Raw genomic sequence first — 25,389 nt, 5'->3', positions numbered from 1 at the left:
GAAGGAAGACCACACCTTCTTCCAATGACCAAATACTTTATCTCTCCACTACTGACGTGAGGAAAGCTCTAAGCAGAGTCAACCCACGGAAAGCTGCAGGACCAGACAATATTTCTGGCAGAGTGCTCAGAGGATGTGCAGACCAACTGGCAAATGTTTTCACTGACATCTTCAACATCTCTCTGAGCACCACTGTTGTCCCAAAGTGCTTCAAGACAACCACCATCATCCCTGCGCCGAAGAAACCATCAGTGTCCTGCCTCAATGACTACTGTCCCGTTGCACATACTCCCATCATCATGAAGTGCTTTGAGAGGCTCGTCATGATGCACATAAAGACCCTGTTGCCTGTAACATTGGATCTTCTGCAGTTTGCATACCGCTCAAATCACTCCACCGATGACGCCATCTCCACTACACTCCATCTAGCCTACACTCACCTAGAAAATAAAGATTCATACGTACGAATGCTGTTCATAGACTTTAGTTTAACATTCAACACTATCATTCCCCAACACTTGATGGGGAAGCTGACCCTGTTGGGCCTGAACACCTTCCTCTGTAACTGGATCCTGGACTTTTTGACTGGAAGACCTCAGACAGTCTGGATCACGAACAATATTTCTAATACCATCATACTGAGCACTGGAGCCCCTCAGGGCTGTGTGCTCAGTCCTCTGCTGTTCACCCTGCTGACACACAATTGTGTAGCAATGCACAGTTCGAATCACATCATAAAGTTCACTGATGACAAGACCCTGGTGGGTCTTATCAGCAAGAATAACGAGACAGCATACAGAGAGGAGGTGGAGAAGTTAACGAACTGGTGTAAAGCCAACAACCTGTCTCTGAATGTAGACAAAACAAAAGATATGGTTGTTGACTTCAGGAGGACACAACACGACCGCTCCCCACTAAACATCAATGGTTCCTCCATGGAGATCATAGAGAGCACCAAATTCCTTGGTGTTCATCTGGTGAAGAATCTCACCTGGTCCCTCAACACCGGTTCCATAACAAGGAAGGCCCAACAGCGTCTTTACTTCCTTAGGAAACTGAGGAAGGCACAGCTTCCACCACACATCCTCACAACCTTCTACAGAGGGACCATCGAGAGCACCCTGAGCAGCTGCATCACCACCTGGTTTGGGAATTGCACCGTTCCGATCGCAAGACCCTACAGCGAATAGTGAGGACGGCAGAGAAGATCATCGGGGTTGCCCTTCCCTCTGTCATGGACATATACACCACACGCTGCATTCATAAAGCCAGAAACGTTGTGTCTGACCACACACACCCTTCACACACACTCTTTACTCTCCTGCCATTTGGAAAAAGGTACAGAAGCATTTGGGCTCGCACAAACACACTGTGTAACAGTTTTTTTCACAAGCCATCAGACTCCTCAACACAAGAAACTGGAACCATAAATACTTGTACTTAGCTTGTGTATTCTTTTTTTGTGTATTTGGCTTGTGTATTTTTTAGTTTGTGTATTTTTCTCTCTCTAAGTTCTTAGATTTAGAGCTATATGTAGTTCTGTGTCCTGAATTTTATTTTTCATCTGTGTTGTCTGATGTAACACCTTGGTCCTGGAGAAACGTTGTTTCATTTTACTGTGTACTGTACTATATATTGTTGGAATGACAAATAAAACCTACTTGACCTACTTGACCTTGAGTTACAACAAGATTGGCATTGCTGGACTGGCATATGATTGATTGACTTTGTCCTGGGACTGATGCTATATTAGCTTAACAGAACATCGGGATGATGTATTGGTTTGTATGCATGTAATTATTTGTATGCCTTAATTTATTATGTGCATTTCTTGTTTATGTTCCATGTATTTGAAATTTATAGGCTAACTACACCTTAGAGAAATGCATCTGGTGAACCTTAGGGGAACATTTGCAGAAGACTGGGTGTAGCAGTTTGTGAGGATAGTAACACATGGGGATAACTGACCTTGTATTTACATTTTCTTTCTACAAAAGGATTTCTTGCTCCATAGAGCAGAGAGACTGTATAGCATGGAATATGCTAAACAAAATGGCCAATGTTACAACTACAGTAGGTCACCTATTTGAAGGCTATTTTCCTCTCTCTCTCTCTTCAAATGCCCTCAACCTTGCTGTATGTTTAGAGCTAGCAGATTTCTGGGTATGTATACCACCTATGGAGGGCATTCATTTTTGTTGGGAGTTCTTTAACTCTTCATGGACCATTTTTTTTCTAGATGTATCTTATTTCTTTAGGATGATACAGGATGATCTATACTTCCTGCATATATTACACATCTCTGAACAGAATGGTAATTGTTGGGAATATGACATACTGAATTTGGACTTTTAATGTCTCTTCTACGTTAGTACAACTTGGGGTCTGGCTTTCCTGAACTCTAAGCAACCTTTTCCTTTACAATTAGGCTTTTTCTGACATCAGACCTCATTTTAATGAACATGTGTGATATTATGGGATACAAATATTTAACATGTTTGACTACATGCAAATGATTTCCTATGCAAAGAGGGGGTTACTCATGGGGATAACTGACCTTCTGTCCAATCAGCTTTCCTCTTGCAATTTATTTGTTATGTTAACTATAAAAAGAAGGGAAACATGGGGCTCAAGGTGTTCTCTCCCTTTTTAATAGGGAGATCCAAATTTATCAGGGTACCCTAATAAACTGCTTTTTAATGATCTTCCGACTCAGTTGCTTATTGGAAAGGTAAACCGAGGCAGAACCTAGAGCCAGATTTGGCTTTCAAATTGCAAATTATTAAAATTGCATTTATACATCACTTTCAAAGCTGCTTATCCATCCCTAGCTTCAGATAGTCGGATTTTCTCCTAGGATTTTCCCTTTCCTGGTGTGTCCATCTTTCTCATAATCAGTCTGTGCATTTTTCTTATTAAAGTTATTTTCATAGTCATTCATAGTTGCTGCAATAAAATGTGCCTGTTTTCTCTCTGCCTTAGTTCAGCATTATGCTAAAAGCTATTTTAATGGCTGCAACCATTACTTCTGAAGCTCCAGCATGTCTAATCTATCTGTAAAAGAAAGAGACAGCAGGTTCATGGTAGAAGTCTACCACCATTTCAGGAGCAAAAAAAAAAAAAAAAGCCACGCGGTCAGTAGGTAGGAAGTTAATCATGTGAGTGACATGAAGTGTTTTATTAAAAATGAAGATTATATGAAATGAAAAGGAACAAGCTCATCATTTTGCCTTCTAACAGATTGTGACTGCCCATACTTTCACTGGCAGCTGCTTAAAAATTGGAAAACACTCATACAGAAAAACACACCTGCACAAGACCAGGTTAGATAATACTGGTAGTGTTTTTCTGAGAGCATTTATAACGATCTCAAAACTCCAAAAAGGAAATTTGGGGGGAAATGAGATGATCCTTTAATAATCATGATCTCCAAACTGCCAGCTAAGCTTCAGTGTTGTTCCTCCAGGCACTGGACAATCATCTGTCAGATGTGATGTTCCTTTTATTTCAGACTTCCATCCTCAGGTTTTGCTTGTGCAATCCTCAGGAGAGAGCTGCAAAGTCTTAGGGATGAGTCTATCCTGTTGTAAATTTTATTAGAAAAATCAGATGGGAGAGCTGTGGGCTGTAAATACTATATATGATGGTTAAAAGTGTTGTTTTTGTCACGAATGTAATTATAATGTATATGAATTGTGTAGTATTTGTTTAGTGTCTGAGATGTCCATCTGAGTCTCTGAAGCTTCCTTATTCCATTTGGGGATGGATGATATTCCAAGGAGCCTAGCTAGATCTTTCAGCATAGCCTCACCAAACCTACACCCGCATCTCCACAACCAACAATGTTTGTGTTAGGGATGTTCCATTGGTTGATTGTTCTCACTATCAGAAAATTCCTCCTTATTTCTAGGTTGAATCTCGCCTTGTTCTTGACATGATTAGGCATGGGAAGGAGTTTTTAAAATGTTAATACAGAGCAGGAGTTTCTTGTCAGAGTTCTTATGTCTTTTTAAATACATGTTCTACTTAGCAGAATTGGTTTTATTAATTTGGAATAGGGTTCTGTTTTGATCGCATTTTCAGCATTTAAGAATTAGTTTGCAGTATTAGACTGTAAAGATTTTGAATTATCTTGTAACTGTGTTGCTTGTGTGTAATGGAGGCAAGCTATTTTATTGGTTGATTAGTCTCACTCTCACCCTTAGGAAATTTCTCCTTAGTCCTAGGTTGCTTCTCTTTTTGGTTAGTTTCCATCCATTGTTTCTTGTCGTGCCTTTTGGTGCTTTGGAAAATAGATTGACCCCCCTCATTTTTGTAGGAGCCCTTCACATTTCCTGACGGAACAATTAATCAATGGAACAACTTGTCTCCAGAAGTTGTGAATGCTCCAACACTGGAAGTTTTTAAGAAGATGTTGGATTTGTCTGAAGTGGTGTAGGGCTTCCTGCCTAAGCAAGGAGGTTGGACTAGATGACCTTCAAGGTCCTTTCCAACTTTGTTATTCTATTCTATTCTAAATATGGAAACAGTGCTATTTTATTGTGCTATTTTATTGTGAGTTGGACTTAGGAGAAATTTCCTAAGGGTGAGACCAATCAAGTTGGCCAAGGCCCACCCAATCACATGACCACCCAGCCAGTCATTAGGGCAGAGAACTGAATGTTACATTATTTTAATCCCACCACTGCCATATCCCAAGAGATGTTCCTTCCAGTCCAGACCCGGTTTCCATAAAATTTCAGCGAAGCAGCTCTGCCGTGGGACGGCTTCTGTCGCTTCTGCTGACTTTAAGGACTTTTTCCTTCGATGCCAGCGCTACTCTTCTGATCTTTTAAGACACAGCACTTCTCTAATGCTGCCTCAGAGACTGCCGTCTATGTTCTTCTGTGGCCCTTCAGTCGGGCAGCTATAAAGCTCGGGGTCAAGCCATTCCCAGACCTGATCAGGGAGACAGTCACTGAGTCATCCAATTTCTTTTCCAATTCCTGTGCACCTCTGTCTCCTGGTGGTAGCAGTGGCAGTGGCAGTTGGAATCCAAAAACAGAAGCCATTGGGCACCATGCACATTACGAAGAAATGTGTGCCAATGCAGAATTTGAAAAGGTGTTTTCCTGGCCTGTCTTGCCAGTGATGGTTTCTCACCTGTGGCACCCGGGGAGGAACAGTAAAACAAGCGTCTAGATAGCCTTTGTCCTGCCGCTGATATCATGCCAAATCTGTTGGCTGGACAGGGATCAGGACATCTCTAAATCACGGGGCTCCATCGGTTAGAATTATCTTTCAATCTCAGCAACTTTTGGGCATCAAGTTTAAGAATTCCCCAGCCACTGAGGTTGAAAAACACTGGATTATGTAACATAACTGTTGGGCAGTGAACATATGAATTTTGCTGGGCGGGAAACGAGCTGGAAGGGCCTTGGCTGATCTTATTTTCCTGGGTCTAATTCCAATTTATTCCTTTACTTTTACTACTTTTTTATTTAGCATTTACTCTTTTATTATATCAGATATGTAACTATAATATTTTCACATGCTTGGGCTTGCATTCTTTGTGTCCAATGATTTAATTAATTGCTTATGAGTTGCCTTTTTTCTTTAAAAAACTTTTAATAGTCTGGGCAGAGTTTGCAAATTTCATAGGAAATCTGAAAGGTGGGTTCTGATCTGCCAATACAGAGCTCCTCCTATCTGCTTAGACCACTCCTCCTAAAATTCATAAATGACTATAGCCACCAAATTCAGAACTACCTCTAATTATGCTATTTTTGTTAGCCAACTAATCTCCCAACTGCCCAATCAAGATGAAGTATGATGATTTAGGAAAAAGCTACATGGAAATAATAACGTCCAGATATTTGTTTTTCTTCTAGCTGTTGATAACAAAACAAATATATTTGATACAAAAAATGTATTTTATTTTGCAATTGTAAATCATAAACATTTAATCACATATACTGCCTTACTAGGAAAATGGTTGAGTAAAGATCCTCTAAATAGAAAGCAACCTAAACTCTTACACTAAAGAATATGCAAATACAATTGCTCAGGGTTTCCATTGTGAAATCATGCTTTCACAAGAAATCAGTTTTTATTACAGGTAGTTTTTGACTTAATGAAATACAACAGAATCTGGAATTTCTGTCATCAGTCATGACTGTCATAAGTCGAGGCATCCAACATGACCAGCTCAATTTCATAAGCTTTTTTTATGATGGACATAAAATGAACAAGGTGGTCATAAATGATCCATGAAGCATGATCATGGTAGGGTCAGGAATACCTGCTACTAAGTGTGCTTGGGTGTATGAGGCATGAGCTTGATGAGCCTGGGTGTTGTTGTTACTAAGCAGGTGAGTGTACAAGTGAATTACTGGAGCAAATTGTGACTTTCCATGCCAGTTTCTCCATTGACTTGCTTGTGGAAAGCCAACAGGAAAGGTGACAAAAGGTCATGTGATACTGGGAGACTGCAACCTTCATAAATCTGAGCCAGTTTCCTTGCACCCAGTTTGCAATCATGTGATCACAAGGGTGCTCTAATGGCCAGGACTTCAAGGACCACGTATAAATCTCCTTTTTTAGTGCTGTCAGAATTTTGAATGGTTGCTGAACGACAAGAGATCTTATAAAATGTAACTCATCCTCCTCAGAATGAATTTATTAAAAACATAGGGATCAGTTAATTCTCATTTATTAACTGATATCTTGAATATAGTTCAAAACAGAATTGACTCTGCTCTATTGTTATCTTTAGATACTGAAAAAAACCTGTTGATATGATTCAAATTAGTTTCTTAAGCAAGTGATGAGTAGATATGGATTCCTATTTTATTTTATTAAATGGGTGGAAATGTAGTGGAAAGAAACAAGACAACAAATTCCAGCCAGCTTGCCTTAAGAGAGTCAAACATCCAAACAGCAAGATAGTAAGTGGTCAAGGATCCTAATTTTAAAAAAGGATCATCAGCCAGTCCAGGTGCAGAATTAGGCTACAACATACAACCATATGTTGTAAATGAATCAGTGTACCACACAAACCAACTAAAGCCTCCCCCCACAAAGCATTCTCAGTAAATCAAAATTATATCTCTCTGCATTACCAGAAAGATAGAATCAAGATCACATGAAGCATTAATATCACTTTATAATGCCTTGGTAGGACCACGCTTGGAATAATGCATGCACTTTTGGTAGCCACAATGTTAAAAAGATGTTCAGACTCTGGGAAGAGTGCAGAGAAAAGCAACAAAGATGATTAAGGGAATGGAAGCTAAAAACATATGAAGAATGGTTGTAGGGATTGGGGTGATATTCATTTTAATAACATTATTATTTCTCCACAAACTTAATGAGGTTTGTGTCAGAATTTGTAGTGATCCAGCCAGCACATAAGCAAATAATTCAGCAGGATTTGTTTGTAGAAGAAACTTCTTTATATACAAGAATATAAAACATGATGCATGTATACAACACCCATGGAGCTCTTGCAGCATGGTAGAGAGAAGAATAAGTAGCAAGTATAAGGAACAGAAGCCAGAACCAAGAACAATCATGCAAGGACAAACAAACTCTTATATACACAGAACAGTTAAGATAAGCCATGCCCAGGCTCCGAGCCATCTCACATGGCTCACAACAAATCCTGTGTCTCAGTCACTAAACAGTTCTCATTGGCTGACTTGTTGTTATGGCTATTCCAGTTCATAATTTTTTATACACTGACAGTTTGAACAGTTTATAGTATTTAAGGCAAAATTCTCCAAAGTTTTTAACATTTTAAATATTATTTGATTCCACATATTTAGAAATATTCCTGGCAGACATCTGGTCTTTTGCATTCTTTTTAAGTATCTTTGATAAACTTGCAGGTTTATCTGTGTCCTCAGTGTCACCTGAGTAAAGCAAATTGGAGCCTTCTTGGCTGCAGGATGTTTTTTTTTCCTGTCCTGTGTCCCTTCACTGTTAAAGACATGTACAGGTTGTTGGGGATGAGTCTGTGTTGTCTGCACCTCAAACTGAAGTGCAAATGGTTCCTGTAGTCTGCCACGGCTCTCTAAAAGAATGCAAATCATTCCATTCCGCATCATCCAGTCAGAGCTGAAGAAACTTCTTGGATGAAAAGTGAAACATCTTCAAAGAAAAACCAAGAAAGTCCAGTTGTCTTCTGAAAAAGCACCTTTGGGGCAACCATGACTTGGATGATTGAACATCTCCATAGACATTTTAAAAGTTAAAAGAAAATTTGAGCAAGGGGAGATGGGGGCTCTATATTCTTTTAGCATATCACTTTAGAATGTGATATATGTAGAAAACTCACTCCCTTTTCTGTCAGAAAGTTGCAGCCTGTACCCTACGGGTATCAAATGTACTTTTCACACACTCTGTATTTCCCAATGTAGTTCTTTCAGCACTGGTGTACTTGTGGACTGCAATCTGGGATAGTTCATTCAAGATAATGCTTATTTAGCATGGCTTAACATAGCCCCATTTTTTCAGTCTGAAGCTACGATCACATTACCAGCTTTTTGAAAGTACATTTTTTTTCCTTTTTGTGGTAATATAACTATGTTTAACATATGAAACACATAAAATTATATGCAATAATTTTAACAATTAATTGCAATAATATATGTAATACATTTTTCCAATTGCTACTTATGGGTGATAAACTTCGACTCTGAAAAAGGGAGATAGAAGAAATGTGGATGCCTTTAAATTATGATGCTGGAGATGACTATTACGCATCCCACAGACTGCAAAAATCACAAAGAAGTCCTAGACCGAATCTCACAAAAATACCAGTAGGAGATAAGATCGCCAAATGCTAGTATTTAGTTTGGCCATGTCATGCAAACTGTTAATCATCCTAGGAGTGATCATAGGAAAAAGGAGAAGGGGTTGCCTAGTATTCGCTGGCTGGACATTATAAAGGATGACACCGGGACGATCTGGATAGATTTGAAGGAGGTGGTGTGAGACAGAGGGGCATGTAGAGTGCTGAATGCTGATCCATAGAATGATTGAAAGTTGAACACAACTAAATGGCTGATGGCAATGAATCCATGTTATGCCTAATGCACTTACTTTCCACTGCACACTTTGAGAAGCTTTACATCAAAATATATATTATTCTTTGTACTGTTTCCATCTTTCCTTAAAATATTAACAGAATCCACAATTGTCTGAGAATCGATGTCTCCTCTAGATAATTTTCAGTCAAGCTGATACTAAATTAATCAAGTAAAAATAGCAAACGGGAGAAAATCTTTTACTGAAACTTCCTCAAAGCCACAAATAGGTTACCCTAATCCACATAGCAAAACATAAGGTCTGTAAATACAAGTAAGAATTAATTCAAAACTCCCAGCAGAACTGCATGTTTACAAGAATAAACATCATAGTCACACAGTTCCCTATAAAAAGTGTCGCTGTATCCCATTTTTCTGCAGCTGCCTCTAAAGGCAAACTCTTTGTTTTTAGGAATAAATTGTTTTCTTTCCTCACAGCTTCAGGATCTCTTTTTTATTTATTCTTGCACAATCCTGGCTTGAATTGGAACCCCAAATTGTTCTTCTGACAAACACCCTTCCTGGAATCATTCAATATTATACTGCCAGAAATGTGCCTCTTGTACACCAGCAACATTATTACCCCACTGACTACTCTCCTACATATCAAAGGCCATTTTAAAAGTGTAGTTTTTGGATATAAAACAGGTCCCTACTGAGTAAATTTATATAATAAGCGCAGAATATGGCAAAGGCAACGTGTCAACTCAGTTAACAAATCTCTTCCCATTGACCTGCTTCAAGTTTTGGTTACTGGTGGAAATTGGGAACATGATGTTGCCACCTTTGCAAAATGGCTGCCTATTAGTTAAATGGTGCCTCTGCTTGTTTTTGTATAATAAATATTGGAAGGTTGATGAATAATCTGAAACTTTATGAAGGGATTGATGTGCTGGACAGTTTGGGGACTTTTGTCATGCAAGACACTCCCAGGAATCACCCATTTTTGTTTAATAGTAAATATCGTCAATAACCAGGAAAGCCACCATTTTTATTTCTAGGAAACTTAAGGATCCACAGGCGTGTTTTGAGATACAGATAACTAAAGTCTGAATCTTGCACTGTTCTACCCTACATTTAAAAAGTGAAACCAAAACATTGATTCCATTCTAATGGCCCGATATAAAAATATAAAATGTTAATTGGACCAAGAACTTTGCCAGATGCAGAGAAAAGTATCAATGGGCATATTGGTGCTTCTAAGTACCATGTTGGGGACTGTAAGCCTAGGCAGTTTCTTCTTTTTAGTAAGGTAATTTCCCTTTTGAAATGCAACCTTTGCACTGTTTATTTGTAATGAACTATTACCAATTTTATTACTCTCAGCTGAGATTGTAATAAAGCATTAAAAGCTGTTTATTGAAATCCAGTTAGTGCTTTAAAAATCTGTATAATGCTACCGTGATATGTGCAATCCAAAAATGCATTTGAGGAAATCATAGGTAAATCATACATATTTTATTTTGTTTGACAATATACTAGATTCTCTTTATTATGCCAGAGATGTTTTGACCTGACATACATTGATGTGGCAAAAAGGGTTAAAAAAAATATTTCTGAACATAAGCGCACAAAAAATAGAATATATACAGGAAAAACTTCTGTAGGAAGATTTACATTATAAAGGCATGACAGAATTGCCTATGGCGAGATGAATCCAGCTGTGCAACTGCTTTTCTTTTAACTACGAAGTGTAGCTAATCTTGACTGCATAGCTTCAATATCTTCCTCTTCATCATCTACAACAGCTGCTGTGGCCCCTTCAGGCTCCTGCTCTGGAAGGGCATCTGTAACCTTACTTGGTGCTTTGCCCAAGGCTCCTGCAGAAATACATCAAAGCAAGCAACTGAGCAACAAAAAGAAACATTGAAATATACAAGAATCATCTTAAAACCAGTTTGGTTTAAAGGTTAAGCCACCAGGCTACAAATCAGGAGACAGTGACTTCTAGTCCTGCCTTTAGACATGGAAAACTGACTGGATGTATTTGGGGCAGTCATTCACTTTCAGTTCAACCCGCCTCATGTGATTGTTGTGGGAAAAGGAGGAAGGAGTATGAGAGGTATGTCCACTACTTTGAGTTATTTATTAAAACAATAAAGGGGGGATCTGAAAAAACCCTTTCTAGTATAGCTCTTGTTTAATATTGTTCAAAGGGTAACATCAACCTCATTCTATTAATGGACCAGTTTCAATGAAGTGTTGCTCTCCACTGCAGAAGATACATTTGGGAGCTATAAGCAACCCAAAGAAAATAGGGGCCTTAGATGTCCAGGCAAAACAACCTAAGGAACTTTAGGATATATAATAGCGAATATTAAACATGTAAACTTGTAAAAATCTTACTGAACTTAATGTTAACTTCACAACCAACAAACTGGCAGAACTATCTGTTTTATTGGAAGCTGTTACACCCACCCACCCCCAATTAATATAATTTGTTCTGAGTACAACTCAATTTACAAATTTTTACCTTTAGAACTATAGCCTGCCATTATCAACAACTTAAAGCTTTGGAAGTTGAGAATAAATTTCAAATTAATTAATTCATTATATGTGGATAGCATTCAGTGGAAGAAGCTTGCTGCCCAATGTGCTTCATTTGAAAGGAACCAATGATGATGATGATGAATTCATTCTAAAAACACTGCCTATAAGTCTTCAAAATCAAAATTTTAAATGTATCTTGGGATGAATCCAACTATCCAAATAACCAAATGGTGTGAACATGAGTATTTGAGCAAAGAAGCTTGAAGAAAATTAGTAGGAAAAACATGTCCACGGTTCCCTAAATAGGCCTTTTATATCCCAACCTGGAAAGGACTTACTATGTATGAACCAAATATTATCAAGACAAGAACATTATGAAGCATGAAAAGAACATCTGAAAACCAGGACAAATTGAAGAGAATATATGTATGTAGCTCAGGGTAAACTGTGGAGTCATTGGTACTCTTTGAGCTTAGTTGTTTTCTTGGCTGATTGTTGTTCTGATAGTTGATTTCAATAATCCTGATGAGCAGGAATTAACATCAGGAATAGTAATAATAGACTAGCAGTCATACAATAAACAATAGCCTAATCAAAGAACTACTAAGAAGAAAACAGCACTCCCACCAACGCAAACAAAGCAAGCCATTGCATATAAACAGAGAGCAAACCCCATTCCTGTCTACTACTGAAGATGTTACGTTGTTGAGTAAAGAAACATCCACAAGAAAACAACCAAACACACAGAGCAAGGAAAATGCTTCATTAGCAAGAAAAATCTAGAAAAATATCTTGCTTAAAAAAAATATTTAGCAACATTAATATTCCTGCATTCAAGATGAAGTGAAAATGATTTCCTATGTACTGAAGATGTTACGTTGTTGAGTAAAGAAATATCCACAAGAAAACAACCAAACACACAGAGAAACAAGGACTCCACAACCAGGACAGATCTAGACCATGACTGAAAGCTAATAAGAAACGAAGAATTTTCACAAGAAAAATGCTTCATTAGCAAGAAAAAACTAGAAAAATATCTTGCTTAAAAATATTTAGCAACATTAATATTTGTGCATTCAAGATGAAGTGAAAATGATTTTCTATGTATTTTGCTTGTATAGATTATATTAACTTTTATGATTGTTATAAAATACTTCTCATAACACAATGTTTAAAGAAGCTTTCTCAACCATGACTATCTTAAGATATGCAAACTTCAGTTCCCAAAATTTTCCAACCAACACAGGAACTGAAGTCTTTAAAAGAGGACTTGAGAAAAGCTAGGGAATGTATGATTCTTACTGAAATGACTTGATTAATTTAAGCAGTTCGTTTTGCCTATTATTATTTTTTACATGGCTTTAATAAAAATGTCTTGTTTGGAATATATTTCCTACTCCTTGTTTTCTTTTTTTCTTTTGTAAAAAGTTTTATTGGTTTTAAAAACATTTATGGGAAAAGGGTAATAGGGTACATAGAAAATTTTAGTAGCTTCCATGTTGGCAGTAGAAATCCCCCCCCAATCTCACACTTTTACAATTTTAAAAATAACATGTAAAGGATAGCATAAACAGAATTCTTACTTTGTGTCAACAACATGTTCAATCAACTCTTTCTTTGTCACTTTCTAGTATATCAACAATTGCAATAATATTTCAGATGTTTTGTGACCTGAGCCTTTTTGATATTGCCTCCTCCTCTCTGCTCCCGGGTGGGGCCGTGCCCCCCCCTCCATATCTTGTGCATTGCTGCTTGTGCAACTACTCCTTGTTTTCTTACTACTAAATATACTACAGCCTATCAATAAAGGGTGTGAAATTTCTGTAGGGGATAAATTCATATTAGAACATAATATTAGGTCGAAATGGAATTGGATATGGACTTCAAAGGAATGCAGTCTGTTTCTAATTTTAAAATCGCAATGTTATGAATTTCTGACACTCTTACCACATCTATTAGAGAAAACACAGCATGATAACTGATAATTGGAGACAGTGAACAATATTGCCCAACTTTTCCCTCACAAAACAAGTTTCTGACATCCATACAATCATCATGATTGTAAGAAATATAATAAATTAATCTAATAAAATATGCTTGTATAATGTAAATGCTGAATGATTAAAATCAATACAAGCAAGAATACTTTAAATCATATATGTATACTAGTATTTAATTTAAATTTAAATTTAGCTAACAAAACCAAAAATAATTTTTTAAATTAATCAAAGTATTGGCATGGCAAAGAAAAAAGAGCTATATATCCATTAATAAAATGTGATTCATAGTAAAGCTGTATGGACATTTATACCCCGACTCACCAGCAGTAATTTCAAACAAAATTTTGTCAATCTCTAGCTCTGCTTCTTCTTCCATTTCTTCTTGGTCTTCCATACTTTCAAAAGTGTCCTCTAGCATTTCTTCTATGATACCTGCCTAAAGGATATGCAGAAATTAGATCATAATGTTATTTATATGTACATGATAAGAAGAAACCAATCCTCCCAATCACACCTTTAAAAGATCTAACTATACCAAACTAAGTTCACCAATTCAATGGACTGGAATGTATGGCAAGCATTTGCTCTGAGCTGATCTTAAATCTACAAAGGAAAAGGGCAGGTGAGACCATGAAATCAGGAGGCACAAATAGAGAATCCATATTCTAAATCCATTTGCATCTCTCTTATAGTTTGTTACATTTTAAATTTGCAAATGATACACCCATTATACTTAAATAAACTTTTAATCTCACCTTCATCATTTCTTTGGATAGATCTCTCATTGTAGCCTGAATTTCAGGGATTTTTACTAGGTTTTGCATAGCTTTCATGACTTCTGTGCTCTTTTGCAGGGAACCAGCTACTCTCAGGACAGCTGCCAAGAGGAAGCATGGAATGTTTTAAATCAAACTGAGATCAATGGAAGAGCATCTTTGGCATCAAGATTGTTATGGCCATCCAGATAAAGCTTCCTATTTAATTCAGAGGGGAGTGAGGATGCTCAAGATTACAAAATAGTAATATTTTTCCTCATAGCTTAATTTTATAAAGATCCATAAGAATGAATATGTCTCTAAAAGTCCAGCCTTTTTCCAATTGTTCTATAATACTTTAAATTGTACAATCAAGGAAAAATAATATTCCATAAATACAATAACGCAAAACAACTGTAAAGTGCTAAACGTGGTTTATTTTGCCCTTTCAGTAATGTTTTCAACAACTAAAATAATAAATGAGCAATGTTAACATTTTTATTACATCAGTGGATCAGCAAATTCTACTTCTTAAGCAAAAAGTAGAAGTAATTTCTAGAAATATTACATGCTATTTTGCAACCTAGAATTACCTTTTTGACAGAAAATACTACATTTCTGACCCCAATTGAATATGGTTTTTTTACACCAACTTTCCTGAGGATGTTAATTGGGCTGCTTCTGAACCTTCCCCCCCCCCCCCCCCCGCACCCTCCATGGAATGTATTAAAATCTCTGGTACACATTTCAACTAAGCACATTGCAAGGCAAGAATGCAGGTGGAAGAAAATCATGAATCCTTGGTGTTCTCTGAGCTTGGTTATTTTTATGCAGATGTTTCATTAACCAAGCTAACTGACAAGAAATCCCACTCCTTGCTAGCATTGATGATGTTACCTAGTTTGGGTAACAAAATGTCTGTATAAAAACAATCAAGCTCAAAGAGCATCAAGGATTAATTTAATTCTGAGCTACAAATATTCTCCTTTTTCAGAGGAAAATCATCTCAAATCTAATAGAATACCAGTACAAATTCATTATTGAGCCTACTTTATGGAAATAAGAAAATCTTTCTTTTTTCCCCTTTATTGCCACATTCTCTCTGTTTCACTCAAAAGAATTTCTCCAAGTGATTTAGAGTCTTTTAATTTGTGATCAAACTAGAAATGATACCAAACCCTTGATAGCTCACAATAACCAAATTCATCATTACTAAGAGCTGCCTATCAAAGGAGAGCAGACAGTTCCCCTCTTATAAGATTAGGGAGTGGGCCTTTCAGTGATAATCCTCTCCCAAAACTAGAATATTCTCATTAATTATATGTTTGGTACCATCATTACTGTCTTTTCAGTGCTAAAGAAATTTCATTCTCCCACGTGTTTCAGTAGTATGTTCACCCTGTTGTTACTTTTAACTTAAAGGCTTGGTTTAAATTTTGTATATTTACTGATATTTATCTTGCTGATTTTATTTTGCATTTTCCAACTGTGGTATAAAATGTATGTATGAATTTTTTAACTTATTCTCTTGAATTGTAAAGCTGATTTTTAATTTTTTTTAAATGGGAAATTTTAGAAGTACTGTGTTTCTTATTGGTGCTAGTCTAATTTACTTCACTTTCCAAATTGTATAATCTATGATGACAAAATGGACATCTCAATTTAGTATAAAATAAACCCCTTCTGAATTCCAGTATGAAAAACTAACATTAAAACTTTTGGAAAAATATCTTTTAAAAAGAGAACATGGATAACTTGCAAATGGAAAAAATACTCAACTTCCATTTGAATAATTTTTAAAATGCTATTCAACTTCCTTCCTGCCCAACCAAAAGAAAAATCAGTGCTCTGAATTTATTAGTCCCTAGAGTTTAACAAATTTTATGTTTTCACATTGTAATCCATGATCTTTATTCTTTGCTTAATTAAGGTCAAAGTCTTCTTTCAGAAGCATTATCCTGATTATATAGACAAAGAGCTACTACGCCATCACACCACTGTATTCTAGCATAGATAACTTGAAACTAATTAGTACCTCTAAATGTGTATGTCCCTTTTCAAAAATCCAGTTAATAATGTGAAACCAGGATAGCTCAAATTGGATCTTTATATGCTGCCCATCTCTCCAATAAGACAACTCTGATGCAGGACAGCACATGTGCACACAGTTTAGAAGGACTATTTTTTATTCAAAACACTATTATTGGTTTTGTGAGTTGGTGTATTAACCTTATTACATTTTAATTAATGTATTTTATTAATACTTCTATTGATATCTATATATGAGGGCCTGGTTATTGATCTCCAAAATAATCTTACCTAGTTGGTTCTTCATCCCCATCAGGACTGAATTCATGTGGGCCCTGGAAGCATACAATTTACTCACAGCCTTGCGTGAACGGATCATTTCCTTGGCTAGGATAATACACACGTCTTTTTGCCCCTTTTTTGCAGCATCTTTAATTGATCTTTTTACCTTTTCTTCTTCTCTCTGAATATCTGAATTAAAGAAAAATAAAAGTAGGGTTTAAAAGGGTTTATTTCAAAATTTTAAAGAGGAATATTTCCTGACATCACATTAACATGGGAAAAACAAGTGATATTTTTTTTGTCACCAAGCTGTACTCCAGCAACAAGATTTACCATTAATACTGAACATCCTTTCTTATATTCTTTTACCTCATCAAAAATGCTCTTTAATCTTTCTAAGAATATGAAGTGGGATTTAGTAGCTATGTTTTCTAGCTTCTTAAGAGACATATTTCATCTTTTTCCAGGAGTTCAAGGTAGCTTACATGGGGATTTCTCTTTATTTCATTCTCTTAATAATGAATTAGTTAAGTACTTAAATAGAATGACTTTATATTGCTAAAGAAGGCTTGAAATTGGAGCTCTCAAGTCTGAGGCCAATTTAGCTACCATTTCTCATGGTCTCTTGGATCTTAATATCCAACTGTGAAGTCTAATCTGAATTTTTCAAAAAATATTTTCCAAGAATATATTGACACATATATTTATTTTGGAAGAACTTAACAGCCACCAATATCTAATATAAGTCTTGAAGAATTTAACAACGGTCGTGGTCAGGGCTATTTTAACTGGATCACCTGAGTGCATGTTGCGCTTGGTTCCAGTTGCCCTTTAATCAGGGAAGTATATACAAAAAGGCAGCTATGTGAAATAATCTAACCACTCTAGTATAAAATATATGGAAGCTGTACTCACAACAGATAACCTAAAGTTAATTACTCATGGCAGAAATGTGAGCAACAATTACCAAATTAGAAAAAGGTTAACGTTACCACTTAACGTTACCACTTTCAGAGAAAAAGTGTGGGAATACAGACCTCTAATTTGTCTATCAATCACCCTCATTTCTTTCCGCATTTTCAGTGACCACTCATTGACCTGAAGATATAAATATTAGAAATAAGTTTAAGAGATTGAGCTCAAAATTATGAACTTTTGTTATTCAGGGAACTTTTTCCACTCAGGTAACCTTCTCCAAACCTAGTCTTTCCCCATGTTTTTATTATAATTATTTGAGGAATGAGGGAAATTATAGGCTAAATGTCTGGCGAGATATTTTTATAGAAAGCAGCAATACAGTTCTGTGAGGCTACTATGATGAAATCCAACAAGTGTCAGAGTCTGACAACAAGACTCTGAGGACCAATTTTTGACTGAGGTCACAAACACTGAAAGGCTGTTCTTTGAGGCATTATCACATAAATAACAAAGCCACTTTATAATGGAGCTCTCTCTCAGTGTAGCTTACACATTTACATTTGTTTATCAAATCAGAAGGATTATTCTTTAGGCATATCCTCCAAATATATACCTGAGGTAGAATAATCACTTGGGATTTACAAATTTTGACGTCAAGTCAGAATTTGTTGGATTCCATGAATCTCAATACACCAAAAAATAACCATAATAAAGGATTCAGCGTTGCACCAGCCTAGCCAATCGCTTGATTTGCACAAAGTCACTTGTCTGTTCCCTTACCAAACAGAGGATATGAGACGTATCGGGTGTTACTGATCCGAGGAAGCATTACGGAAACGAGAAGGTTTTTTTCCCCAGTAAACAATGCAAGCAATCCTGGTTCCAAATTACCTTTCAACAAACGCACAAGAACTACGCTCGCTGTGTGGGAGGATGTACCTGGGCAGTCGCCCCTTCCTGTCCAACTTCACTAAGGCTCACACGGGGAAATGTGGGGAAATGACTCCGCTGCTCTTAATAGAGAAGTGAATTAAAAACAGGTGACGGGTTGGCCCGCCAGCGGCAATCCCAACTAAACACATTCCTTCTCCAGGTCAGGCTGCCTGCCTTTCAGACCTTCCCGCTGTTCATCCTCCACTTTCGGCCCATCCAGTCCCACCTTTGGTCCCCTAAACTTCTCTCCCACCACCATTACCAGATCTTTGGGCGGCTTTTCTGGCGTCTTCCCAAACAAGCCCATCTCCAACAGTTCCTAACTCGGTTTTTTTTCCGGCTTCCGGTCCCGGCAGCTCTTTCTACGGGACAAACAGGAAGTGGAGTAAACTATAGAGAGAGGGAGAGAGAGAAAAGGGTAGAGCGATGGTCCTCGATAACGAGGCTTCGCGCTTCCAATACATTCAGAAGACGCACGCACACCCCACCTAGGGAGGGAGGCGTATTTTAATGTTGACAAACAGCAGGGAAAAAAACCCTACGCTCCCCCCACCCCGGGAGAAAAGGAGAAGTAAGACAATTTTTTACAGAGGGAAAAACTTGTTTGTATTAGTCTTCCAAACTGCAGGCGGTTGAGGATGTTGTAGTCAACGAGATGAATTAAAACAGCAATTTAGTGTTGAGAAGGGCTCGCCTGGCAGGGTTTTCAGTTCCTATGAAATGCTAATCACAACAGTCGGTAGATGACAGTAAAAAAGTTTCCACAGCTCTGAGGTACAAGATGATGATGATGATGATAATAAATAATTAATAATAACAAGCCTTGGCCACAAACTGCATGAAGGCAAAAATTCAACATGTTACCACCAACAGCAAATGTCACTTCTGTAATGAGAAAGATGAGACAGTTGACCATTTGATCAGCGGGTGTAGCAAAATTTCACAAACTGACTACCTACAACCAGTGACATGCGGTGAGGTTTATGGCTGCTGAGGCACTGACACAGTGGTGGGTTTTAAATGTTTTTAGACTTGTGGACTTCAACTCCCAGAATTCCATAGCCAGGCATGCTCAGTTCCGATTTAAAGTGACAGCATTTGTTTTTCTCCTTTGCGAAAGAAGTTTCCTTCTTTCTTTTTCTTCTCCCTTCCCCTCCTTCCTCCCTCTCTCCCTCCCCCCCCCTCAAACACACACACACACACACACACAAGTTGGATTGGACTATCTCTCCTACCCCTTTCCCTCTCTCTCACCCACTCTCTCTCAAACAAACACACATACAAAGTTGGATTGGAGGGAAGAGCACCAGCGAGGAGACCACAGGAAGCAGGAAGCCAGTCAAAGAGCCATACTGGAGCACACACACTTTCCCCCAGACCCGGAAGGATCCAGCCCAGCTTCACTGATTACAGGTTTGAAAAGGCAACGTGACTCTGCCTGCAATCAAACTACACCCCAGGGAGAGCACAAGCGAGCCAGAGTCCTTCCCTCCAGCCTTTGCCCAAAGCCCTGCACCAGGAGGATGAAGTTTGAATTACTCCCCCTCCCTCCGACCCACACGTACCTTTTCCAGCTGTTTCAGAGAGGATTTCAACTCTGCTCTTGCCTCTGGTCCTCTGAAGAAGCTCTGCCCCCACGAGCGCCCTCTACTATGAGGCAGGAGAACTGTGTGCCTCACCTACGTCGGGAATTTTTAGGCTTTTAACTCTTATTTAACTCTGCTTGAGTGATCATAAAACGCCTAAAGTCAGACTAGATGAGACATGAGACGTGCCTCATAGTAGAGGGCACTTTTTTAGAGGCTTTTTTAAACAGTTAAGCAGAATCATCCACGGTGAGGCAGTAACTAGCTCAGCCTTAACTCAGCTCTCACCTTTTTCCTTTTACATTTTCTTTTCTTTTCATGATGACAGTGGTGAGGCTGTGCTCCCCTGCCTGACCTGACTGCACGTCACTGCCTACAACGCCATGACGGCATTGCTAAGATCATTCACTGGAAATTGTGCCAAAAGTTTGGATTTGAGTACGGAAAAAACCACTGGGCCACAATTGAAAAGGAAAAAGTATGGTTCATTGACATTGCAATACCTGGTGATGCACGAATTGAAGATAAACAGCAAGAAAAAAATCATAAAATACCTGGACTTGCAAATTGAAGTTGAGCGACTGTGAAAAAAGAATGTGTTGTCCCAATTGTAATTGGAGCCCTTGGAGCAATACCTAAAGGGCTACCTCACTATTTGAAAATTCTAAATTTACCTGACTTGAACATTCTGACTCTACAAAAAACTACCCTACTTGGAACAACTTATATTCTCCGACGTTACCTTAACAGTTCCTAGGTCCTTGATTAGGACTCGAGCTGTTAGGCTACCAACCAGCCCCAAAGGCTGTGAATCTCACCAAAGATTAACATAATAATAATAATAATAATAATAATAATAATAATAATAATAATAATAATAATAATAATAATAATAATAATAATAATAATAATAATAATAATAATAAAAAATAGAATTCAGACTGACAGGCACTTGGCCCACAACGCACCTGATATAGCAACAGTTGAAAAGAAAAAAGTTTGGTTCATTGACATTGCAATACCCGGTGATGCGCAAATTGAAGATAAGCAGCAAGAAAAAGTCACAAAATACTGGGACTTGCAAATTGAAGCTGAGCGACTATGGAAAAAGAAATAGTGTGTTCTCCTGATTGTAAATGGAGCCTTTGGAGCAATACCTAAAGGGCTACCTCGCTATTTGGAAACTCTAAATTTATTGGACTTGAACATTCTGATTCTACAAAAACCCACCCTACTTGAAACAGCTTATATCCTCCGACGTTACCTTAACAGTTCCTAGGTCCTTGATTAGGACTCGAGCTGTTAGGCTACCAACCAGCCCCAAAGGCTGTGAATCTCACCAAAGATTAACATTAATAATAATAATAATAATAATAATAATAATAATAATAATAATAATAATAATAATAATAATAATAATAATAATAATAATAATGAAGAAAGAAGAAGAAAGAAGAAAGAAGAAAGAAGAAAGAAGAAAAACATGCACTGGCTGATTATTTAAAAGAAAGTCAAGAACATCTATTAATCGAAGTAAAGAACAAAAATCTACTGAAGGCCCAACAGACGAAACAAGAATACAGAAAAGATGTGATAAAATCAAGAATGGAAAGTTGGCAGAACAAAGCATTGCATGGTCAATTTCTGGAAAAAATAAAAGATAGAGTGGACAGTGAAAAAACTTGGTTATGGTTAACAACAGGTACATTAAAGAAAGAAACAGAGTCACTAATCCTGGCTGCGCAAGAACAAGCTATCCGAACAAATGCCATTAAGGCCAAAATCGAAAAATCATCTGATGATGCCAAATGCAGACTCTGCAAAGAAGTTTATTTATTTATTTATTTATTTGATTTGTTAGCCGCTCCCTCTCCACAAGGGACTCGGGGCGGCGTACAATAAATAAAAGCACATATATATATTACATTATACGGAGGAGGTAACAACCATTACAATACATAAAATAATAATAATGAGATTAGGAATTAAAATACCTCAGTTTAAAATTACTTATTTAAAAAGACTGTCAGGAGGAATAAGATGGAATTATGGTTGAGCCAGGCCAGATAATTGAAAAAGGTGGGTCTTGAGTTTTGAACGGAAGGAGCGGAGGTCGGTGGTAATCCTAATGTCGAGGGGGAGGTCATTTCAAAGGGCTGGGCCCATCACAGAGAAGGCCCTACTCCTGGGTGTCGCCCTCTGGCATTGTTTAGTGGACGGCACCCGGAGAAGTCCCTCTCTGTGAGAGCGGATTGGTCGTAGGGATGTATGGGGCAGGATGCGATCCCGCAGGTAGCTAGGTCCTGTGCCATGGAGCGCTTTGAAGATGGTAATCAAAACCTTGAAACGCACCCGATAGGCCACAGGAAGCCAGTGCAGCTCGCGCAGGAGAGGTGTTACATGGGAGTATCTAGTACTCCCCATAATCACCTGCGCGGCCGCATTCTGGACCAACTGTAGTCTTCGAGTGCATCTCAAGGGAAGCCTCATGTAGAGAGCATTGCAGTAGTCTAGGCGGGACGTCACCAGCGCATGGGTGACTGTGCGTAAGGCATCCCGGTCCAATAGGGGGCGCAATTGGCGCACCAGGCGAACCCGGTGGAATGCCCCCCTTGCCACGGCTGTTACATGGTCATCCATGGACAGCTGGGCATCCAGGAGGACGCCCAAATTGCGCGCCCGCTCCATGGGGGCCAGTTGCTCGCCCCCAATGGCCAGAGATGGAAGCAACTGGTTGAACCGGGGGGCCGGAAGCCACAGCCACTCCATCTTGGAGGGGTTGAGTTTGAGTCTGTTGTCACCCATCCAGGACGATAATTGGCTAGCTCCGTTGGGTCCAGGGAAGGCTTCTTGAGTAAGGGTCTCACAACCGCCTCTTTCAAGGTGTCCGGTAAAGACCCCTCGCCCAACGAAGCGTTCACTAGTCCCAGGAGCCAGTCACGTGTAACCTCCCAGGATGCCAGTACAAGCCAGGAGGGACACGGGTCCAATGAACATGTGGTAGGCCGTAGTCGCCCGCGTAACCCGTCCAAATCCTCGATGGCAACCGAGTCAAACTCCTCCCAGAGTGGTCTCTCAAGACTCGCCTCGGGCGTCCCCCCTAGCCCACTGAAAGGGACCCATTCCCTCCGGATTTGAGCGATTTTATCCTGCAGATATTTCCCAAATTCCTCTGCCCTGCCCTGTAAAGGGGCTTCCCGCGGCCTCTGTGACAGAAGGGAGCGGGTCACCCAGAACAGGGCGGCAGGGCAGTTATCTGCGGACGCGATAAGAGCGGCACAATGTCGACGTTTGGCCGCTCTTAACGCCACAAGGTATGTCCTTAAGTAGGTTCGTACCTGTGCTCGATCAAATTCGGAACGGGAGGATCTCCAACGACTCTCTAGGCGTCTCTTGTGGCGTTTCATCACCCTTAGCTCCTCAGTAAACCAAGGGGCCAGGGTGGTTCATTGCCGCAGGAGAGGCCGCAAAGGCGCCACCCGGTCTAGGGCCCCGGCAGCCGCACTGTTCCATGCGGCTACCAGGTTCTCTATCCGGGGGCGGGTCATGTCTACAGGAGGTGGGCCAAGCTCCATCTGGAACTTACCTGGTTCCATCAGGCGCCTGGGGCGGAACCATCTAGGACCTTCCGGTTCCACCTCCCCGCAGCGGGGGGGTAGCGCCAGGGAAGTCAAGTCGGAGAAGTGAGTGGTCTGACCATGACAGGGGAGTGATAACTAAATCCCCTATTCCCAGATCACTCATCCACTGGCCAGAGACAAAAACAAGGTCCAGCGTGTGGCCTCCTTCGTGTGTGGGGCCCTGAATTAATTGAGTCAGGTCCATGGCTGTCATGGAAGCCATGAACTCCCGAACCACCTCGGATGCTTCTCCCATCGACGGCAGGTTGAAGTCCCCCATCACTAAAAGTTTGGGAGTCTCAACCGCCATCGCTGCGATCAGCTCGAGGAGTTCAGGCAGGGCCGCCGATGTACAGCGAGGAGCCTGGTATACTATCAGCAGGCCCAACTGTCTCCCTGGGCCCCATCTCACGACAAGGGACTCACACCTGGATGTCTGCGGCACAGTGAACTCTCTCGGCTCCAAGTCTTCCTGGATAATCACCGCTACCCCACCGCCCCTTCCCTGGGCCCGTGGCTGGTGGAATGCTCGATAACCTGGTGGGCAGATTTCCACGAGGGGTAGACCTCCCTCATGGCCCAACCAGGTCTCTGTTATTCCTGTGAGGTCCGGCTCCCCCTCCAAGATCAAATCATTGATGAGGGGGGCCTTATTAACAACGGACCTCGCATTGCATAACAACAGCCTCAGGCCCTGGCTCTGTAGATCCTGACCACCTAGCATGCGGGGGTTGGTACAAGCGACCGGGTATGACCAATAGCCACGGTCTCTCAACCGACTACGAGTTCTTGATCTGTCCTCGCACCTACCCCTCCCCACGACCGTTGGTATGACGGAGCCCTGTGTTGGAATGCTATCTTCCCTCTCCTCCCCCACTCCGCTCCCTCCCCTCTCGACCACACCTATTCGCCTGGCTCTACTTTCACTCCTGACCTGATTCACCCCAGCCCTGGAACCCCTTAAAACTATTAAAAAACGATTTATTAAAAAACCCCTTAGTTTCCGCTTCCTCCACAGTTGATGAAACTGTTGACCACATGCTCAGCTGCTGTAAAAAAATCGTGCAGGCTGATTATAAATTGTGGCACAATTCAGTAGCACAAATGATCCATTGGAATTTGTGCAAAAATTATAATATTAAAACAACAACAAACTGGTGGGAACATAAGCATGAAAAAGTCACCGAAAATCAGATGGTCAAGATCCTATGGTATTTTCGTATACAAACAGACAAAATACTGGTGCATAACGCACCAGACATCACACTGGTTGAGAAAAATAAGGTTACAATCATAGACCTCGCAATACCAGGTGATAGCAGGGTCAACGAGAAGGAACATGAAAAAATCGTGAAATACCAGAACCTAAAAATGGAAATTCAACAATTATGGCACAAACCAGCAGTGGTAATCGGCACACTGGGTGCTATTCCAAAAGCACTAGAATTCATTTAAAACAGTTAAAACTTGACAAAATCACCATCAGTCTAATGCAATAAGCTGCACTGCTTGGATCTGCACGTATATTATGAAAATACATTATGACGTCCTAGGCCCCTGGGTGGGGTCTGACTAGTAATCAATGCCAAATCCATCGAAACAACTGGCCACTGTGATACAATTGTATAATAATAATAATTCTTTATTGTCAGTGCACAACATATATACAATGAGATTGATTGAATGCTCTCAGTGCACCCATCCAACAT

The 25,389-nt window shown here is 39.4% G+C and overlaps 1 protein-coding gene across 3 annotated transcripts in view; it reads right to left on the bottom strand.

The window, feature by feature from the left end:
* Nucleotides 1–10,406: 10,406 nt before the first annotated feature.
* The window catches only part of LOC309381977 (charged multivesicular body protein 3), a 36,286-nt gene continuing 21,303 nt past the window's right edge, over nucleotides 10,407–25,389 (bottom strand). Inside the window, exons 1-7 of one of the 3 annotated variants that reach the window (XM_081933376.1) lie at nucleotides 18,737–18,790; nucleotides 18,433–18,554; nucleotides 17,661–17,721; nucleotides 16,633–16,812; nucleotides 14,314–14,435; nucleotides 13,880–13,994; nucleotides 10,407–10,888 (exon numbers count right to left, since the gene is read on the bottom strand). In XM_081933376.1, coding sequence (XP_081789502.1) covers nucleotides 10,749–10,888; nucleotides 13,880–13,994; nucleotides 14,314–14,435; nucleotides 16,633–16,812; nucleotides 17,661–17,700 — 597 coding nt within the window. In that variant the 5' untranslated portion in view covers nucleotides 17,701–17,721; nucleotides 18,433–18,554; nucleotides 18,737–18,790 and the 3' untranslated portion in view covers nucleotides 10,407–10,748. Of the gene's footprint in view, nucleotides 10,889–13,879; nucleotides 13,995–14,313; nucleotides 14,436–16,632; nucleotides 16,813–17,660; nucleotides 17,722–18,432; nucleotides 18,555–18,736; nucleotides 18,877–25,389 lie in introns of those variants that run through there. The other 2 variants (XM_081933375.1, XM_081933377.1) reach the window with 2 other exon arrangements.

This window comes from Natrix helvetica (genome assembly GCF_964273705.1).
Source record: "Natrix helvetica genome assembly, chromosome: Z".
NCBI classification, from domain to species: Eukaryota; Metazoa; Chordata; class Lepidosauria; order Squamata; family Natricidae; genus Natrix; species Natrix helvetica.
This window is presented reverse-complemented; position numbering and strand designations above follow the sequence as displayed.